The 18,605-nt window shown below is 45.7% G+C and overlaps 2 protein-coding genes across 2 annotated transcripts in view; both read right to left on the bottom strand.

The window, feature by feature from the left end:
* Positions 1-6,723, bottom strand: part of PPL (periplakin) — a 57,082-nt gene extending 50,359 nt beyond the window's left edge. Inside the window, 4 exon segments of the mRNA XM_030213149.1 lie at positions 1,926-1,967; positions 2,440-2,565; positions 3,963-4,083; positions 6,616-6,723. Of these exon segments, the coding sequence (XP_030069009.1) occupies positions 1,926-1,967; positions 2,440-2,565; positions 3,963-4,083; positions 6,616-6,629 (303 nt within the window). The 5' untranslated portion in view covers positions 6,630-6,723.
* A 5,738-nt stretch (positions 6,724-12,461) lies between these two features.
* Positions 12,462-18,605, bottom strand: part of LOC115476056 (periplakin-like) — a 172,100-nt gene continuing 165,956 nt past the window's right edge. Inside the window, exon 16 of the mRNA XM_030212182.1 lies at positions 12,462-12,579. Coding sequence (XP_030068042.1) covers positions 12,462-12,579 — 118 coding nt within the window. The remainder of the gene's footprint in view (positions 12,580-18,605) is intronic.

Genomic DNA, 18,605 nt, shown 5'->3' with positions numbered 1-18,605 from the left:
CGCGAAGGCTTCGCTCTGATTCTCACGTCCTGCACATTGTACATGCAGGACGTCAGACTCACAGAAACAGAACGAAGCCTGGCTGATCTGCAACGTGCAGGACATCAGAAACAGAACGAAGCCTTCGCAGGAAGAAGAGGACCTCCTCGGCTGGCGGGGATTGGGGTCCCCTGCCAGCAAAGGTAGCCCACGGCGACGGCGGGGGAGGGTTTGCGGTGGAAAGGGGATCGAGAGGGTTGTTGGCAGGGGGTTAAGGGCCAAATCTACGGGGGCCAAGGCCCCCCCTGGCCCCATGTAGCTACGCCACTGCTGCCAATATTCAGCACTTAACCAGCCAAGTTAACTGCATAAATAGGATCTCATATAAGTCAGTCCTATCTTTATGGAGGAAAGGAGAAACAGGGGTGATATGATACAGACGTTCAAATATTTGAAAGGTATTAAACCGCAAACGAACCTTTTCCGGAGATACGAAGGCGGTAGAACGAGAGGACATGAAATGAGATTGAAGGGGGGCAGACTCAGGAAAAATGTCAGGAAGTATTTTTTCACAGAGAGAGTGGTGGATACTTGGAATGCCCTCCCGCGGGAGGTGGTGGAGATGAAAACGGTAACGGAATTCAAACATGCGTGGGATAAACATAAAGGAATCCTGTTCAGAAGAAATGGATCCTCAGGAGCTTAGCCGAGATTGGATAACAGAGCCGGTAGTGGGAGGCGGGGCTGGTGGTTGGGAGGCGGGGATAGTGCTGGGCAGACTTATACGGTCTGTGCCAGAGCCGATGGTGGGAGGCGTGGATAGTGTTGGGCAGACTTGTACGGTCTGTGCCCTGAAAAAGACAGGTACAAATCAAGGTAAGGTATACACAAAAAAGTGGCACATTTCTTGGGCAGACTGGATGCACCGTGCAGGTCTTTTTCTGCCGTCATCTACTATGTTACTATGTGGTAACCCATAGCTGCTTAGTGCTGAATATCGCACTTAACTGGCTATGAGTTAGCCGGCTCCGCAAACCCAGAAAATCAATGCCTGTACATGGACATGGCCAAGCACTGAATTTCCCGGTTGATGGCTGCCAGCTGAATATTGGACCCTAATTTTTTTTTACTTCTTTCACAGTTACTGTCTAGTGAAACTGCATTATAGAAGTCAACCATGTACTGGCTTCAAAAAGTAGGCTGGTAATTATCCACAGCCCCCTCATTTCCCATGATTATACTAATTCTATACCCTACCACTGAATCTGTAATTTCCTGCTGTATCATGGCAAAGCTGAGACCCCCAACTCTGTCTATTCTGCAGGCCCAAATTTTGGGCATTCAAGTTTGGCGAGATTCTAATAGATAAGCTTTGATCTAGGACTTTGCTCTAAGGACACAAATTAATTATTTTTTCTTTGGAATAAAACTTGCTGAGGTTCGGCTGGACTTGGGTCCATAATTAGGCGTGGACAAGAGGAGCACCACTCAGAACTCCAAACCCCATGGAGGTGGAAAAATGACTGACATGCAAGCGTGGTCAGCGGCCAGTGATGAGCCAGGAAATGTTCTCTCCTCCTATAAGTGAGGATGAGGAAAGGAGAAGAGGAAATACAGAAGAAATGGACTGGGGATTGAAGTGGAAGCACTGAAGGGAGAGGAAGACTTCAACAAGGCAGGCATGTGCAAATACACGCCCCTGCCTCAGGCGTTACACACAGTTATGGCTCTGTTCTGAACTATCCACCAAAACCCAAAATAGCTACTCAATTATGGATAATTAAAAGAAATGTGAAACCAATGTCTCCTAGCTGAACTATGAAACTACGTAAAACACTTACAGACATGGTACATGCATGAGGCTAATACAACATTTGCAGCCTACATCTCACACTTCGCCTTAGCCATGCCCAGTGTTGTTTCTGACGCTAAGGAAAAATTCTTACCAGCAGTTTCTGGTACTTTATCTGCAGGTTGCTGATATACTCCTGAAAAATAAAAAAAAAGCCAATTTCAGTATGTAATTGGAAGAGTAAGATTTAGGGGGGAAAAGTGAGATAGTGGAATGATCTAGTAATAGAGGGTTTTCTCAGTCATTAAGAACAAAGCATGATAATCACACTCCAGGCTGGTATAAGATACAACATCAGGGTCGGAACAATGTCAAAGTAACTTTTAAACATCAGCACACCTTTCCAAACTCCTTCCAAAAGCATTCTGGGAGAGCAATTCTGCTTGAAATTGAGAGTATAAGAAAAATGAGACCAGAAAATCAGCTCACCCTACCCCCAAATACCTAGAAAGGGGGATAATGATCCTATCGCCATCAAATCTGATTCATTACAGATCCAAGGTGTGGCCTTCCATTAACCATAATACTGGTCACCTGATAAACTCACTTTATCTGAAGTGTGTCGGGGGGGGGGGGGGGGGGGGGGAGTGGGAAGTGAGCACCCGTACCTTGTCTCCTTCCATATCAATGTGAGGTCCAATGGCTTTCACCTCGTTGTTGAAAATGCAATGTTCTTCCAGTTGGTATTCAAGGTTAGGCAGGTCATTTGCGAACCCCTTGTTGACCAACGCTGTCTGAAAAGCCAAGAGAGAGAAATGCATTAGCTGCAGAGCCAGGAATCTCCGTCTCCTGCATGCAGAGTGTTCGTTTCTGTGGATGTGTGTATTCATAGGCGCCCGGTATAAGAGGCTTGGACAGGCTAAGCCTCCCCTGCTGTGCTCTGAGAGGTTTAAATTGTTGATTTACCTCCATCCTCACAGCAGGAGCTGCAGTGAAAGCCCTCTAGCCTTGTGTAACCAATTGTAGAAATTGGTTTATGGTTTGTTTACCTTACTGCTGGGAGAGCAGGGGGAGGGGGGGTTGGCTGGGTTGCCAGGGAGATATTTAACGAGGATGACTTCCTGACCTGCACTGAGAACAGATAGCAGCAGAATCGGACAACCAGACAACAAAGGTAGAAAAGATAATTTTATTTTCATTATAGTGTTTGGAATATGTCCACTGTGAGAATCAGGTGCTCAACATTAAAAGTTTATATATATTTACTTATTTATGGCATTTTATCCCACATTAAACATGAATTAGGGTGTTTTGTGGCTCTACATGAGAATTGTGATGATATGATCGCTTGTTTCATATTGTTGACGGTCTGCATTTTCTGTATGGGTGGTATATTGGTGTATTAGGTTCTGCCCAGTGTAATATTTATGGTACAGTAAGGTTCTGAGTGTGTTTTTGCACAAAGTTGTGCATAGTATTTTGCAGTTGAGCGATTGTGCTTAGAATATGCTTTGAGCAACCACTTTATTCTTTGACATATGATACATATCTAATATCTAAATTTAATAAAAGGTATTAATTGTGACTTTTATTTTTATTTATTTATTTTTTTCTGTGTGTTATCAGGCAATTATGGATTTAAGCTCCACCCCTGGCCCCACCCCTAACCCCGCCCCCTTTAGCCTCCCCAAACAGTTGGGCCACCGACCACCTATGTGTGTATTTAATCATCAGTCGGGAGAAGGAAAGAGAAATATACATCTTTCTTCTCTATTAGTGATATGTTTGTAGGGGTTGGCAGGATCTGAGTGAAGGAAAGTTCCTGTACCTGCTTCTCTTTGATCAGGTGGGTAGGTGGGTATGTCAGGGGGTGGAGGGCATGTGTGTGTACATGGGCATGTAAATGTATATACAGTATGTATGTGCAAGCTGAGGTACCCCATTACTGTGTATCAGTGATTGTGTACAGGTGTATTAGTGGTCTTGAGGAGAATAAGTTTAAGTTTAATTCGGACTTGATACGCTGCCTTTACTTTGCAGGCACAATTATACAAATTTTAAAGGAAACAAGAAAGGGACTCCATAAATAGATAGGAAAGAACTCTGTCGTAAGGAGTGCGGCTGTGACCAGTGCTGTAGGGGAGGTGATATTTGTGTGGTTGTTGAGAAAGGGAGCAAAGAAAACAGGTACCTGTTTTTCATCAATCATTTTACCCCAGTTGACATGAGGAGCAGCAATTTCGGGGCTGATGTTGTAGATCTGACCATGTTTAATGCGAAGATTTGCAAGTCGCTCCTTTAGCTGCCGGATGCTGCAGAAACAAGGCTCCAGATTATTTACAGAGGCTGCAAGTCAGAAGAGACTAGGAAACAGAGTTTGTGCACACCTCATTCTGAGGCCAACCTTAACCTAGAGTCCTAGCTATTGGATTTTTATTCACAGGAATCTGGAACAAATCTGGATGCCCCTTCCTTTCGAGTAATGATCCCAAAATCTAAGCTCAAACTCAAAGGCAATAATCTCTAAATGTATTAGAAAACATTTCCTAAAATATTTTGTCTATTAGATTAGAAATTATTGCCTTTGTGCATAGTTGTTGCAGCTTAGATTTTCTGTTCATTACTTGTGATTTATTAGCTTTATTAATGGGGAATTAAGTTTGTAGTACATACTATTATTTTCCTTCTTTTCCAGTTACACCTCACATCAGACCCCCCCTCCGCCAATCTGACTACTCACTGAAATGGCTCTCTGAAAACCAGCACACATCATACTAAAGTCTACATCCCTAAGGACCTTTTCATAAATGTGCTGCAGTTAACTATCCTCACAGAAATCCCCTGAAACCTGGAAGCTCTCCAGGGGGATACACAGGAACTTCCTTTGTTCTCTAGAATAGGTGTGCTTTAGTGCTGTCCAATTCATGATTCAAATTGATTCCCTGATTTGTTTTGGGTGATTGTTTCAGTAAAAAAATTGGGAATCCTAATTCGGGACTTTCCCACTTCCATCCCGCTGTCACCCAAGCCGCTGCTGCTGCTTCCCTCATCATCAGCGGCAACAAAAGAAGATAAACTCACCACAGGGCTGGTCTCTCTATTGGTGCAGGCTGCCTGCTCTGCCCCGGAACAGGAAGCGACGTCAGGGGCTCAGCACTGGCAGCCGCACCAATGGAGAGTCCGGCACCGTGGTGAGTTTATTTTCTTTTGATGTCACTGCTGATCTAGAGAACCAACAGGAGCAGAAGCGGCAGAGATGTCAGGGTAGGAGGGGGTACAGAGAGGAGGCAGATGCTTGATTGGGGATTACAGAGATGGGACAGTGAGGTGGGGGGAGAGAGAGCACGAGAGCAAAGGCTGGATGGAAAGAGGACATCAAAGGAGGGCAGACACTGGATTGGGGGTTACAGAGATGGGATCGTGGCTGGCTAGAAGAGGTGGGGGGGGGGGGGAGAGAGAGAGAGAGAGAGAGAGAGAGCAAAGGCTGGATGGAAGGAAGGACAGAGAGGAGGGCAGAGGCTGTATGGAAGGGGGAGGGGAGGGCAAGAGAGAAAGAAGAGAGATGCTGGTCCCGGGGGAGGAATGACAAGAGGGGATAGGGACCAAGAGGGAAGGAGGAATAAGGGGAGAATTTGAAAATGAGAAGTTATAGGGACATAGAGATGTGGTACTGGACATGGACGTTGTTTCACGTGCTCAGGGGCTCCGAGCATGGGGTGGTAGCAAACGCAGGTGCTAGTGTGGCGCTAATAGCCTCTAGTGCCTGCGTTTGCTTCCGATTATTAGTCTATTGGTGCCCAACTCTGCCATTATAGAATACTAGCTTAGAGTCCGTTTTTTTGGTGCCCACCTTTAGGCATCATTTATATAAGTCCTCTCATAGTGTGTAATTGTTAGAAGGACATGGGCAGGTCATAGGCACTGTTCCCACTAAGCTGAGCAGAAGTCCTCCAACTGAATTGCTGCCACTGGGGGGCGGTGCTCAATATTGTGTTTTCAATCACTAGGGACAGGCAGGTTCCCTGGAGTCCTGCAGAGCTTGCCTGTCCCTCATTATTGAAAATGTGATTGTGAAACAGCGCCCCCCACTGGCACCAATGCTGTAGGAGGACATCCGCTCAGCTTAGGAACACTACATGTAACTTACAGAATATCATGTTATGCACGTTACGCATTAACCCCTTAATTCTATACATGGCACTCAAAATTGCGTGCAGTTTAACTGAACAATGGGCCAATTAGTGCCAATAATTGAGTGCTTACAATCAATTATTGGTGTTAATTGGCAATAATTAAAATTTACGCATGCATCTTTTAGTCGCTAATGCACATGTACATTTTTATACGTAGATTCAAAAAGGGGGCATAGCCATGAGAGGGGCATGGGTGGGTCAGAGGTGTTCCTTGAATTTGCATGAGAATTAGGAAGATCTGTGCCTAATTTAGGCACAAATTTACACCAGATTTCATTTGGTGTAAAACCTCGTACCTGTATCTCGGTGGTAAGCAATATTCTTTAAATGGCACCCCACTTGGAGCACAGTTTATAGAGTAGCGCTTAGCATGCATTTTTATCGGCGCCCATATTTGGCCACCATTAACAGAATTGGGTCCTAAGTGTTCTTATACAATAGTTTCACCACCCACAGCAATGGCACCTAAATGTTGGCGCTCCATTATATAATTAATTACCTCCCTTTACCTCAGGTACCCATTTAGAGAGCGACATAAAGGAGGCAAACTGACTTGGTCCAAGGTTACAGGTGCAGGAATCGAACTGTGGATTCCCTAGTTCTCAGCCATCATATTATCCTCTCAAAAGAATACAAGAGCAGCACACTCACTCTTCAGCAATCATGTCCCCCTGTGGATGGTTCAAACGGCGGGATTGCTGAGCATCCGCCTCCAGCACAGTGATCAGCTTCTCTGATTCAGACAGAGTGTTTGCCGTGTTCTGCTGATTCTGTACAGACTGGCTAGTCTTAATCTTCTCCAGGTCCTGGAAGGGCAAGAAGGGAGTCAGTGTGAGAGGCACAGCACATGCACTGTTATAAAATTACAGACAGACACGAAAGACACACTTACAGGGTAATTCTATAATACCAGTGCTAACAGTTGTGCCACAATTACACATGTAAATGTTTAGACTAGTGGCACACACTCATGGATTCTAGAAAGGTTGTCCAAATTGGGTCTGGATCCCAGATCAGTGCCCAAAATAATTAGTTCATGGTCTCCAATGATTTAATGACTGGAGCTAACAAGCAAATTGGCACTAATTATGATCTGGGCGCTGATTTGACTACATACTATTCAGTAACAATAAGCATCTAAATTAGATCACCCTTAGCACCTTCTCTCCCAAGATTTTGATAATTAAACTCAACAATCATGATCTTCCCAAACCATACCTCCTAGAACAATCCTGTAAAATGCACATTTAAACATCATAATCTTAAATATTAACCTTTGTTTTGCAAATATAAACCTAATCCTCCTCATTCTATAATCTGTTGTTTAAATATATGTTCCATTTACATGTATACATTTGTAGAATGGAACGGGTAGACGTGAATCGCTTGTTTACTCTTTCCAAAAATACTAGGAATAGGGGGCACACAATGAAGCTACAAAGTAGTACATTTAAAACGAATAAGAGAAAATATTTCTTCACTCACCGTGTAATTAAAATCTGGAATTTGTTGCCAGAGAATGTAGTAAAAGCGGTTAGCATAGCAGGGTTTAAAAAAGGTTTGGATGGCTTAGCTAGGCGTAGCTAGAGTAGTTGACACCCGGGGCCGGTCATTTTTAACACTCCCCCCCAAATCCAGTACTAGGCATACCGAGAATACAAAACACTCAGGACCTATAGAGCAATTCCACCATACCATAAGCAGTAATTTGTACGAGTTACACAAGGAAAAGGAAAACATCTTAAACACTACAGTGAGCACTAGAACATCAATTCACCTATTGTAAAACGAAAACAGACAGATTAGTACAGATCGTCGATCCTGCACAGTCAATGCCAACCGAAAGCTATGTCTTTTTCACAAACACAGATACACCCTAATCCACTATAGAATAAGTAATCATAAACTTTCTATTTAGACAAAAATTAAACTGAACCCCCGATGCCAGACTCTGCATACAATGCAACACCACAGAAACAGAAAATGTCCCCTAGTACTGTGCAAAATATAAAGACAGCAGATGTAAATTTGAAAAAACTAACAAATTCCAATCACCACTTTACAAATTAACACATAGAATTAAAACAAATACAGAAAATACAATGATACCATTTTATTGGACTAATACATTTAGCTTCCAGAGGCCAAAATCTCCTTCCTCGGGTCAATACAGTATAGTACTGTTACAGTATCCTATCCTGACCTGAGGAAGGGGGTTTTGTTCTCTGAAAGTTAAGTCAAAATGTATTAAAATTAGTCCAATAAAAAGATTACCTTATTTACATGTTCTATTTATAAACATTTATTAACACAGCTACAATACTAAATCCTAAAGCAAAAAAATAAAAATATATATTTTATTTACAGTTTGTTGTCTCTGATTTCTGCTTTCCTCATTTTCTTTTCACTGTCTTCCTTCCATCCAGCATCTGTCTTCGCTCTCTCTCTGCCATCCAGTGTCTGCCCTCTCTAATGTCCACTGTCTGCCCTCTTTCTCTGCCCCTTCCATCCACTGTCTGCCCTCTCTCTCCCTTCCATCCACATCTGCACTCTATCTCTGCCCCTTCCATCCACCATTTGCCCCAGTCTGCCCTCTTTCTTTCTCCCCCTTCCACCGACCATATGCCCTTTCTCTCTGCCCCTTCAATCCGTCTGCCCTCCCTCTCCCATCCATCCAGGGTCTGCCCTCCCTCACGCTCCCCCCTTCCATCCAGGGTCTGTCCCCTCTCTCTCTGCCTCCTCTTTTCAGCCCCCAGTTCCAGCCCCCTTATTCCACCTGCCCCTAGTTCCAGCCCCAGCCCACATCTCCCACCTGCCCCACTATCCCACCAGTCCCCAGCCCTTTTCTCCCATCAGTCCCGAGCTTCAGCCCCCAGCCACTTCTCCCTGTCCCCTATTCAGCCCCTAGTTTCAACCCCAGCCCTTTTCTCTCACCAGTCCCGAGCTTCAGTCCCAGCCAGTTCTCTGGCCCCTTTAAAGCCCCCAGTCACCACAGTTTCAGCCCCTGCCCCTTTTCAGCCCCCAGTTCCATCCCCCTTCATCCACCACATGCCTTGCATCCCCCCTTTTCAGCCCCAGACCCATTCTCCCACCTGCCCCAGGCATGGACCCATTTTCCCTCCTGCCCCCTTGTCAGACCCCAGTTCCAGCTCCAGACCCCTTCTCCCATCTGAGCACTCCCCTCCCCAGTCCCCTTCTCCCCTCTGAGCACCCCTCTGAGCTCCCCCACCCCTCCCCAATCCCCTTCTCCCCTCTGAGCACCCCTCTGAGCTCCCCTTCTCCCCTCCCCAATCCCCTTCTCCCCTCCACAATCCCCTTCTCCCCTCCCCAATACCCTTCTCCCCTCCCCAATACCCTTCTCCCCTCTGAGCACCCCTCTGAGCTCCCCCACCCCTCCCCAATCCCCTTCTCCCCTCTGAGCTCCCTCTCTCCCATCTGAGCCCCCCCCAACCCGGTCCCGTCCCCCCTCCGTCGAGAGCCGACAGAGCCCTCTTCTCCTGCCACCACCCTGCCTTTATTTAAGAAATCCATGCAGCGACACAGGCAGCGCCTCGCGTCTGCCCTGTGTGTGCTGTGAAAGGAGAAACTCGCCTCACTGGCGTCGGGCCTTCCCTCGCTGTGTCCCGCCCTCGGGGAAACAGGAAGTTACCTCAGAAGAGGGCGGGACACAGCAAGGGAAGGCCCGACGCCAGCGAGGCGATTTTCTCCTTTCACAGCACACGCAGGGCAGACGCGAGGCGCTGCCTGTGTCGCTGCATGGATTAAAAAAAAAAGGCAGGGTGGTGGCAGGAGCCGAGAGCTGTCGGCTCTCGACGGAGCACTCCCCCCCCCCACCCGCTGACACCCGGGGTGGACTGCCCCCACCGCCTCGCCCTTGCTATGCCACTGGACCATTATTAAAATGGATTTGGGGAAAATCCACTGCTTATTTCTAGAATAAGCAGCATAAAATGTATTGTACTCTTTTGGGATCTTGCCAGGTACTTGTGACCTGGATTGGCCACTGTTGGAAACAGGATGCTGGGCTTGATGGACCTTCGGTCTGTCCCAGTGTGGCAATACTTATATAAGGATGTGGTAACAGCGGTTAGTGTATCTGAATTTAAAAAAGGTTTGGACAAGTTCCTGAAGGACAAGTCCATAGTCTTTATTGAGAGACATGGGGAAGCCACAACTCTCCCTGGGATCAGTAGCATGGAATCTTCCTACTATTTGGGATCTTGCCAGGTACTTGTGACCTGGATTGGTCACTGCTGGAAGCAGGATACTGGACTAGATGGGCCACCGGTCTGCCCCAGTATGGCTATTCTTATGTTCTTATGTTCCTGGCAAGTAAAAGTTGGTGCTACTGTTCCTTTGAGTTTATGAGATTGTCTGGACTGCTCAGTTGCTCTCTGCCATTCTCCAGAAGCTATTTCCCTAGGCTATTGCTTGGTTTGCCTAATGGTTGAGTCACCCCTGGTGATGAAATGCATCTTACAGATGTTGGAGCAGTAGAGGAAAGGGATTTAGGATTTTACTCATGCCTTTTTTCGGTTGTAGCTCAAGGCAAGTTACATTCAGGTACTGTAAGCATTTTTTTTTTGTCTCCAGAGAGATTACAACGTAAGGAACCCTTTAACAAACGGGCATTAAACCTTAACATATGACACTCAGGCCACCACAAAATTCGTTAACGTATTTTGTGGTATTTTGCCTGATTGCACATGCTAAGTACGTCATAGCTATTTTTCCAAAATAATGGTCTCGAGAGGGTGTGTCAAGGATGGAAAATGGGTGTGCAAGCATTAATCCACAAGCACATTGCATCAGTGTGTGCTTACTGGCTAATGCAGGAGCACGCAGCACCTCTTAAACAGAATGTAGTAAGTGCCTCGCATTATTTTTTTGCAAGTCTCACACACTAATGGAAAAATTAGCACAAGGCCTGCAAAAAAATAAATAAATAAAAAGCCCTAAATACTACTGAGGATCCAGAAGAAATGGATCCTCAGGAGCTTAGCCGAGATTGGATAACAGAGCCGGTAGTGGGAAGCGGGGCTGGTGGTTGGGAGGCGGGGATAGTTCTGGGCAGACTTATAAGGTCTGTGCCAGAGCCGATGGTGGGAGGCGGGGATAGTGCTGGGCAGACTTGTATGGTCTGTGCCCTGAAAAAGACAGGTACAATTCAAGGTAAGGTATACACAAAAAAGTGGCACATTTCTTGGGCAGACTGGATGGACCGTGCAGGTCTTTTTCTGCCGTCATCTACTATGTTACTATGTTACTGCGTTGAACCAGGGCTTGGCACATGGCAAAATCCAGAATTAAGACACACTAAGCCCAGATTCTAAAGCCTTTTAATAAAAGTGCCCTAAGTTTGCACTTGAGGCAACAGAGGGTTAGATGACTTGCTCAACACCACAAGGGCCCCAATGATCAATGGTAAATACGGGCGCTAGAGGATACTATTACTAGACTAGCAACCACATTTACCTTCACACATACGATCAGAGGGGTCTGGCGCAGCAAACAGTTCCCATGCTAGGCAATAGTGCAGAGCTCATTTAAATTAGGTTTAAATGAGCTCTGCGGTATTCCACCCCTATGATCAGAGAATAGTGCTGCCACCGTTTTCTGGGGATCCATTGGACCCCTGGACCCACCCCAATCGCTGAGGCCCTGGTAGCAAAGTGCCCCACGATCTCCCCCGACACAAGACCACAGGGGGCTGGAGATGTGGTGGATCTCCAGCCCCCCCAATCTCCCTCCCACAAAAAGAAAATCCCTGGTGGTCCAATGGGCTACAAATCCAACCCCCACCCACCCCAGTGGTCTAGTGGCAAACTTCCCCCGTACCTCAGTCAGATGGAGGAGGGAGTAACACTCCCACCCTCTTCTTGCGCCGCCTCCAAAATGGCAGCATGATGCACTGGGCGGTGCTTCCCTGCTACTCCCTCCGCCATCTGATAGAGGTATGGAGGGCGGGGACTGCTAGACCACCAGGGTGGGTGAGGGGTTGGATTTGTAACCCACTGTGCCACCAGGGATTTTTTTGGGGGGTAGGAGGCTGGAGAGCCATCGGATCTCCAGCCCCCCCCCCATTCCCTTATGTTGGGGGTGGGGAGGGTCTAGCCCCCCGTGTCACTGTACTGGGGGAGAACTAGACCACCAGAGCCTCAGCGATGGGAGGGTCCAGGGGTCCCATGGACCTCTATCTTCTTTGTTTGATAGGTCCGGGCTTGTGCGGGAGGATTGTGCCTCAGCACATGCTCAGGCACAATCCTACCACACTTTCCCCGGATGACCAATGCTAATAACACGATTAAATTTGCATGTTATTAGTATTGATCATTAGGGAGCTAATTCCTTACGCTGTCCCAGCGCTATTTTTAGGGTACTGTTTTGGAACAGTGTGGGGAATTGATCATTAGGACCAAGGAGATGTAGTGGGATTGACAGGGCTTCCCTGGTTCTCAGCAGACCTGCTATTAGGCTATTTCTAGGGACTGTTGGACCTACTGGGTAATACATACTTTCTGCAGCTTGTTGTCAATGTCCACAATGTTCCTTTCCACCTGGTCGGCATTTTTCTGCAGTCGCTCGATGAGCTCTGAAAGCTCTTTGTTGATAATGCTGTAGAAAGAGAGAGCGAAGGGGTGGTCAGGAGCACGCAGCATCTTCATGAAACACATCGGTTTGGTTCTCACATTTCAGGGACGCTCCATCCCAGTACTGGCATGTTCCCAAGTCCTACTCAACTTACTTTCTAGAAACAAATGAGTAAAGTGATATGGTTGACATGTTAGTCCACTTTTAAAGGTAATAAATAGAAATAAAACAAAACAAAACATAGATACCTTTTTTATTGGACTAACATAATACATTTTTTGATGTATCAAAAAATGTATTACGTTAGTCCAATAAAAAAGGTATCATCTTATTTTCTTTTCTATGTTTTGTTTTATTTCTGTTTATTACCTAGAAACAAATGAAATGAATTAAAACCTCAATCTGAGGTAAAATGTATGCAGTGGGTATGCCCTCCAGCCAGCTCCCAGCAACTTGTTAGCTGATGACTCATTACTGCCTTTTGTACAACTTTCCAAAGTATGTGTGTGTGTTGCCAAATGGAGAATAATGTGGGATGGGGGAATTGGGAAGGAGCAGAGCCGGGGAAGGTGGCAACTTTTAAAGGTATACCAGAGGAAGAAACAGGAAAGCACTAGTTTCCTCAGTGCAAAACCTTGTCAGCTAGGGTTGGGGTATCTCAAACACTAGGTACAAGGAAACCAGGGTATCAAATTAAGTACGCAGCGCTCTGCATCAGCACAGGACAAGGGGAAGGAGAATGAAGGAAGCATTTTACTATCATCACAGGGGCAGTGGGAGAAGACGCTTTGTACAGAGGGATGGAAAGAACATGAGGTGAGTGGAGCACTGAACATAAGTCAATATAGGAGCTCTCCACCCAGAGAGATGGGGATGAACTCAAGGGCAGAGGAATTCTCAGCAGAGGGGAAAGGGGGGGGGAATGGGAGATAAGAGGGTTCTCAGCTTAGAGGGAGGAGTAGAGCAGAGCTCACTGGATTTTAAACTTGTTTACTAAGAAGGCAGGGGTGGAGTCTTTCCAGCTAGATAATTAGAAATTCCAAGTACATTCTTCAGGAGGCAGCTCTACATACATACAGTTCCTATGAAACTTTCTGCAGTGGGCAGACCAGTATCTTTGCTCCCCATCACTGAGCACAGTCCCAGTCTGTCTGTCCCCTTTTCTCTCTGCTTTAGTACTAACATGACAGCTGCATAAGTGTTTGCACTGTTCAGACAAGTTAAGTACAAATATTCTCCTGTGTCTTTAGAAAGGGAACAATTTCTTTTGGTTCAAACGTACTGTTTTTTTAATCACTCACAGTCTCCTTCTTAAAGTCTGCTTTTATTCACGTAACAGATTTTTTAAAAACCTTCACTATTTGCAAAATGCGATGTACTGTGGAACCCTGCAGTGTAATATCTTAGGAGAAGAAACATTACCCTTTCCTGCTGAATAATTAAATATGTCAGCTTCTCAGTGCAGAAAGACCTGCCAGGTTTTCTCCCCACCTCTCAGCTTTGGCATTCGCTTACCAAAGAGCTGGTAGGAACAGAATGCCTAACCTGCAATCATACAGTAGCAAAAGAGTCTAAATACACGTTGCATTTATATACAGCCACCTCTGTGGTAGAACACCTGGGGTTCAGCCTACATAACACTTTCATAGGCCAGAATGAACCACCCTCTCATCACTGCTTCTCTGTTCCAGTGTGTATAGCAAAGCATGGGAGAGATAAAGGGGTCCGCTTACCAAGGCGCACTGAAAAATGGTTTGCGGTAGTGTAGACGCGGGTTTTGGGCACGCCAATCCATTTTTTAGCACGCCTGTGAAAAAGGCCTTTTATACAATTTTGCAGAAAATGGACGCGCGGCAAAATGAAAATGGACGCGTGTCCATTTTGGGTCTGAGACCTTACCGCCAGCCATTAACCTAGTAGTAAAGACTCACGCGGTAACCTACACATGCCAAATGCCACTTGGCGCGTGTCCGTTACATGCTCCTGAAAATAACAAATATTTTTCAGACGTGCGTAACGGATGCGCACCAAAAACGAAATTACTGCAAGAGCCACGCAGTAGTTGGGCGGTAGCTCCATTTTGGCATGCGTTGGGCGCACGTAGACGCTTATGCGGCTTAGTAAAAGGGCCCCAAAGAGTCTTCCCACAGACATAGTACCATAACATAGTAGATGACGGCAGAGAAACACCTGTATGGTCCATTCAGTCTGCCCAAGTAAGATAAACTCATATGTGCTACTTTATGTGTATACCTGACCTTGATTTGTATCTGCCATTTTCAGGGCACAGACCATAGAAGTCTGCCCAGCACTAGCCCCGCCTCCCAACCACTAGCCCCACCTCCCACCACCAGTACTGCCACCCAATCTCCGCTAAGCTTCTGAGGATCCATTCCTTCTAAACAGGATTCCTTTATGTTTATCCCACACATTTTTGAATTCCATTACCGTTTTCATCTCCACCACCTCCCTCGGGAGGGCATTCCAAGTATCCACCACTCTCTCCATGAAAAAATACTTCCTGACATTTTTCTTGAGTCTGCCCCCCTTCAATCTCATTTCATGTCCTCTAGTTCTACTGCCTTCCCATCTCCAGAAAAGGTTTGTTTGCGGATTAATACCTTTCAAATATTTGAATGTCTGTATCATATCTCCCCTGTTTTCCTCCAGGTTATACATGTTCAGGTCAGCAAGTCTCTCCTCAGTCAGTGGGAAGTAGTACATTAGCTCACAAGTCTCTTTTATTTTTTATTTATGCTTTTTTATTTGTTTGTTATTTATTTATTTAGAATTCTTATATACTGCCCATCAACAATTCTGGGGCTCACAACCAATGCAAGAAATAATAATTACAGTGGGGGAAATAAGTATTTGATCCCTTGCTGATTTTGTAAGTTTGCCCACTGACAAAGACATGAGCAGCCCATAATTGAAGGGTAGGTTATTGGTAACAGTGAGAGATAGCACATCACAAATTAAATCCGGAAAATCACATTGTGGAAAGTATATGAATTTATTTGCATTCTGCAGAGGGAAATAAGTATTTAATCCCTCTGGCAAACAAGACCTAATACTTGGTGGCAAAACCCTTGTTGGCAAGCACAGCGGTCAGACGTCTTCTGTAGTTGATGATGAGGTTTGCACACATGTCAGGAGGAATTTTGGTCCACTCCTCTTTGCAGATCATCTCTAAATCATTAAGAGTTCTGGGCTGTCGCTTGGCAACTCGCAGCTTCAGCTCCCTCCATGTTTTCAATGGGATTAAGGTCTGGTGACTGGCTAGGCCACTCCATGACCCTAATGTGCTTCTTCCTGAGCCACTCCTTTGTTGCCTTGGCTGTATGTTTTGGGTCATTGTCGTGCTGGAAGACCCAGCCACGACCCATTTTTAAGGCCCTGGCGGAGGGAAGGAGGTTGTCACTCAGAATTGTACGGTACATGGCCCCATCCATTCTCCCATTGATGCGGTGAAGTAGTCCTGTGCCCTTAGCAGAGAAACACCCCCAAAACATAACATTTCCACCTCCATGCTTGACAGTGGGGACGGTGTTCTTTGGGTCATAGGCAGCATTTCTCTTCCTCCAAACACGGCGAGTTGAGTTCATGCCAAAGAGCTCAATTTTTGTCTCATCTGACCACAGCACCTTCTCCCAATCACTCTTGGCATCATCCAGGTGTTCACTGGCAAACTTCAGACGGGCCGTCACATGTGCCTTCCGGAGCAGGGGGACCTTGCGGGCACTGCAGGATTGCAATCCGTTATGTCGTAATGTGTTACCAATGGTTTTCGTGGTGACAGTGGTCCCAGCTGCCTTGAGATCATTGACAAGTTCCCCCCTTGTAGTTGTAGGCTGATTTCTAACCTTCCTCATGATCAAGGATACCCCACGAGGTGAGATTTTGCGTGGAGCCCCAGATCTTTGTCGATTGGCAGTCATTTTGTACTTCTTCCATTTTCTTACTATGGCACCAACAGTTGTCTCCTTCTCGCCCAGCGTCTTACTGATGGTTTTGTAGCCCATTCCAGCCTTGTGCAGGTGTATGATCTTGTCCCTGACATCCTTAGACAGCTCCTTGCTCTTGGCCATTTTGTAGAGGTTAGAGTCTGACTGATTCACTGAGTCTGTGGACAGGTGTCTTTCATACAGGTGACCATTGCCGACAGCTGTCTGTCATGCAGGTAACGAGTTGATTTGGAGCATCTACCTGGTCTGTAGGGGCCAGATCTCTTACTGGTTGGTGGGGGATCAAATACTTATTTCCCTCTGCAGAATGCAAATAAATTCATATACTTTCCACAATGTGATTTTCCGGATTTAATTTGTGATGTGCTATCTCTCACTGTTACCAATAACCTACCCTTCAATTATGGGCTGCTCATGTCTTTGTCAGTGGGCAAACTTACAAAATCAGCAAGGGATCAAATACTTATTTCCCCCACTGTAATAATAAAAACAACCCTATAAATCCTAATAAATAAATAAAACAAAACAAAACATGAACTCAAATAAGCAAAGAAAATACCTGAGATGAGTAATGTCTTAAAATGAAATGGGATGTTTCTGTCTGCTAAAATCAAAGAGGGCAAGGGGGAGGGGGAGGGGAAGGGAACAGTAGATTTCTATCTGGGAAGATCACTTCTTGGTGATCACCCTCTGTAGCCTTACAGGATTAGAGAGAACACCAGCTTTGGATAATTCTGGGGCCCTTTAACTAAGCCCGACTACCGCATGGCTCTTGCGGTAATTTCATTTTTGGCGCACATCCGATATGCGCGTCTGAAAAATATTTTTTATTTTTGGGCACACATAAAGGACTTGCGCCAGGTGGCATTTGGCACGCATAGGTCATTATCACCTGGATTCTTTACCGCTAAGTCAATGGCTGGCGGTAAGGTCTCAGACCCAAAATGGACGCGCAGCAATTTTGATTTTGCCGAACGTCCGTTTTCGGCAAAAAAAGGGCATTTTTTTTGTAGGTGCGCTGAAAAATAATTCTGCACCTGCCCAAAACACTACACTACCGCAGGCCATTTTTCAGCATACCTTAGTAAAAGGACCCCTGGCTCATCAGTCCACTAAACAGCATTACAATCTGTAGATTTCTAAGGAAATGAACTCCTGCCTGGATAATTCCTCCACATCCACAATTCTCATTTTTACCATGGTGGCTCTTTTCCTAATAATGGAGTGGACAGTTTCCCATGTTCTTTAAGGAGAAAGGCTGGTGATGGTAAGAGATTGGGGGGGACGGGATTGAATGCTGTAGCACGAGTGAAAATAATTCAGGGTTAGTGTGTCTGATAGAGAAACCTGAGAACTCATAGCTTATTTATTTATTTAGATTTTGCTCACACCTTTTTCATTAGTAGCTCAAGGTGAGTTACTTTCAGGTGCTCTGGATATTTCTCTGTCCCAGGAGGGCTCACAACCTAAGTTTGTACCTGAGGCAATGGAGGGTTAAGTGACTTGCCCAAGATCACAAGGAGCAGCAGTTGGATTTGAACTGGCCACCTCTGGGTTATAAAACCAGTGCTCTAACCACTAGGCCACTCCTCCACTCTTCAAAACTGGCAGGGTGCAGTAAACTGGATGATTGGATCAAAAGCAGGATTAATACCCTGCAATTACAGACTTATGCCAGCAGACAGTCTATAATTAAAGGCCGGTGGCCCACTGTGCCATCATAATGAAACTGTAGCACCAATAAAATCTGTTCTATTTCCTGGCTTACAGAACAGTTAGCCACATACACCCACGTTTACAAAGTGAGATTGGGAGGCACTGAATTAATAATGAATATTTTATTTTCTTCATTCAAGCCCTACAGTAAGGCATTGTGTGGCATTCATTCTGTATCTCGGACATACTCCATCTGCCCTCCTCCCTCACCAGCCTCACATTTTCATGAAACAGAAAGCCAGGCTGCTGCGGGGCTTTACCCATGGCCCAGTTCACCATTCTCTCTGCTGAAAAGGCGGCTTAGTCTCTGGAGAGACGAGATGGTGCAGACCAGACCAGTAGAGAAGGTGGAACAGAAGCAATGGCTAA

Source organism: Microcaecilia unicolor, chromosome 8, assembly GCF_901765095.1.
Source record: "Microcaecilia unicolor chromosome 8, aMicUni1.1, whole genome shotgun sequence".
In the NCBI taxonomy this organism is placed as follows: domain Eukaryota; kingdom Metazoa; phylum Chordata; class Amphibia; order Gymnophiona; family Siphonopidae; genus Microcaecilia; species Microcaecilia unicolor.
The sequence above is the reverse complement of the archived record's forward strand: the minus strand, read 5'-3'. Positions and strand labels throughout refer to the sequence as shown.